A 3,074-nucleotide genomic window follows, 5' to 3' on the forward strand; every position below is an offset into this window, starting at 1 on the left:
TTTTTTGTTTTTTTTTAAAGACAGGGTTTCTCTGTGTAGCTTTGGTTCCCATCCTGGAACTATCTCTTGTAAACCAGGCTGGTTTCAAACTCACAGAGACCTGCCTGCCTCTGCCTCCTGTGCCACCACCGCCGGGCACAGCCCCAATGTTCAGACTTGGCTTGATCTACATTTACTTCTTGATATTTTTTTCAAGATATTTTCTTTAGTTCAATAGCTGTCTATTGGTTAAATCATCCTATTATTTCAAGGTTAAAGTATCCTGTGAGAATTTAAAAGTAAATCTAGTACCCGATTCTTGTCTCTTAACGTGTACAGACACAAACAATAGAACAAGAAACATCTAGTAGTTTCCCCTGCCCCTTTGCTAGCTCTAGTATTTGCCTTTTCCTAACAAGAACCACGGCAAAGCCACTTCTCTACCATGAAGATTCTTGTTAAGTCCTAGAAACCTTTAGTAGATTCATTTAGTGTTGAATGACTTACACGCATTAAGTATGCCTACAGTCTCACCTGTTTTGTCTTGTCCCCGGAGTTACTGGTGGTTGTAAACCATCTAATGTGGTGCTGGGAGCTGAAATCAAGTTCTCTGCAAGAGCGGGCCCTCTGAGCCACCTCCCAATCCAGATAATTTTTTCCCCAAAGAAGTTGGTTTTATCTCCACACTTGGATAACCAAGATTGTGTTAAGTAACATGCCCAGCATCATATACAGGCTTTAGTTTCATAACTACTACTTCAAATTTAGAAAGGTTTAATCTATTTTCTCATCAGAGAACAGTTTCTGACATGGATAAATATGTATAATGGAGCCAGGCATGATGGTGCATCCCTGTAATTGCATCATTTGGCAGGTGGAAGCTGAGAATCAGGAGTTGAAGATCAGTCTCAGCACACTGTTTGAGGCTGGCACAGGCTACTTCAGATACCCCCCACCAAACACACACACACATACCCCAAACAAACAAAAAAACCCAAGCTAAAAAGTCTGATACTCAAAGAATCCATTAAAAATAAAAAAAGCTGGGACTGGAGAGATGGCTCAGAGGTTAAGAGCACTGGTTGCTCTTCCAGAGGTCCTGAGTTCAATTCTCAGGAACCACATGGTGGTTCACAGCCATCTGTAATGAGATCTGGTGCCCTTTTCTGGCCTGCAGACATACATGGAGGCAGAATGTTGTATACATAATAAATATTTTAAAAATAAAATAAAAAAGGCTATGTTATAGAGTATTAGTTACATTAGCTTATGCTATGGAATATTTGTTTAATGATGCAAAGATGTGCTGCATTCTTTTATGTTGCATTTGTTTAACTCTGTGAAGCTGTGTTACTTTGTTTAGAACACCTGATTCGCTTAATAAAGAGATGAACGACCAAGAGCTAAGCAGGAGAAAGGATAGGCAGGACTGGCAGGCAGAGAGTATAAATAGGAGGAGAAATCTGGAAGATCTAAAAGCAAGAGGAGGAGGACTCCAGAGACCAGTACCCAACTACACACCAAGCCATGGAGTAATAAGAAAGGTTTATAGATAAAGATAAAAGCCCAGAGGCAAAAGGTAGATGGGATAATTTGGGAAGAGCTGCCTAGAAAGAAGTCAAGTTCCCGGACATTAGTAAGAAAAAAATAAGACTCCGTGTGATTTATTTGCACATTGGGTGATGCGCTCCCCACACACGAAGAACAAAAGAAAAAAGAAAAAAGAAAACCAACTACAAAGCTATAACGATAGAACTTTTATTGTTTTCAATTCTAGATTAATCTATAATTTTTGATTGTTCCTACAACAAATAAAACATACTTTCAAAGTTTTCCAGATACTTAAATTAGAAAAACACAAAACTGTTTATCTGGAAAGACTACTTAAGATACAATTCCGTTCAGAAATACTTTATTTGAAATGTATTTCCAATCTATTTGCTTCTTATACTATTAAATTTTCTCATGTAGGTCACCTTTTCCGTGTGCGTAAATTTAAGGAGCCTTCTAGAAACGACCGTGTCTTTGTCTTCTTCAGCTTCCTAAAATCCTCCTGAGAATGCTGAGTGACCTCCAAATAGCCAGTGTGCTTTCTCCTGGGAACAAACTTTAGAGCCTCTTCCCAGTTACCAGTGTTTTTCATGCAGAGTAAAATACGGATCATTTGATCTAAGGTGAGGTTTTTGTTACCGATGTCCCACTGTAAATATTTATCTAGTGGAAGGCGTTCTGTGGCTAGATTTAGCCGTTTTGCCTTGGCCAGGGTTATGCCTGTCTGTGCATTTTTATCAACAAGTGATCCAATTATATAAATTTTATCATGCTTGAAGGTAGTCATAACATTAGGAGAATCTGCAGTTAAATATATAATACTGTCCTTTGGAAATACATCAACGGGAGACTTTTCTGTTGCTGTTAAGAGCAATTTGTCCCACTTTTCACTGTAACGTTTAACTAATTGTCTATGATAAGCACTATCTAGTTTAAGATTGCAGAAATAAATGTGGAAAGGATCAACATTTTTTCTGTTCCACCCTTCACTTTCTAGAAGTTGAGAAACAGTATTCTGCAGTTCATTTGGTTTCATACAATTTTCGTAATCCATGTCAAAAACCAAAGGCTGCCCAAATTGCATAGCCTGGACACCCTTCCAGCCCAGTGCAATGTTCATCTGCCGGTCCCAGAGTCGGAGAAACATAAAGTCCTGTTTTTCTTCACCCTTCGTGGTTTCTAGCAACTTGGCCTTTTTTGCTTCTTCCCTGGCCTCTGCTTTCATTTCCTTCTTTATTTGCTCAGCTTTTTTCTTTATTTCTTTACCATACAAAAACTTTAAGTATTTTTTCTGGGCTGATTTAGAAGCACATTCCATAAGGGTTTTGAGTTCTTCTTCAGTGATACGTTCTGGTACTTCTCTGCCAAGCAATCTCCACATCTCAATTAATTCTCTGGTGGCAGCTAGAGGATCTTCACCTTTGTCCGAGGCCATTGAGGCACCATCTTCTTGAATGCTAGATTTCATTGTAGTTTTCCACCTATCCAGTTCTAGCTGTTCTGGAGCGGACGTACTGTCCTTATTTTGACAGGTCAAAGAAGAT

General features: G+C 38.9%; 1 protein-coding gene across 1 annotated transcript in view; it reads right to left on the minus strand.

Annotated features, from left to right (window-relative positions):
• Positions 1-1,721: 1,721 nt before the first annotated feature.
• The window catches only part of Trmt10c (tRNA methyltransferase 10C, mitochondrial RNase P subunit), a 3,996-nt gene continuing 2,643 nt past the window's right edge, over positions 1,722-3,074 (minus strand). Inside the window, exon 2 of the mRNA XM_048454271.3 lies at positions 1,722-3,074. This exon is cut by the window's right edge and continues 141 nt beyond it. Within this exon, the coding sequence (XP_048310228.3) occupies positions 1,952-3,074 (1,123 nt within the window). The 3' untranslated portion in view covers positions 1,722-1,951.

This window comes from Myodes glareolus, chromosome 2 (assembly GCF_982192425.1).
Source record: "Myodes glareolus chromosome 2, mMyoGla1.1, whole genome shotgun sequence".
Lineage (NCBI taxonomy): Eukaryota > Metazoa > Chordata > Mammalia > Rodentia > Cricetidae > Myodes > Myodes glareolus.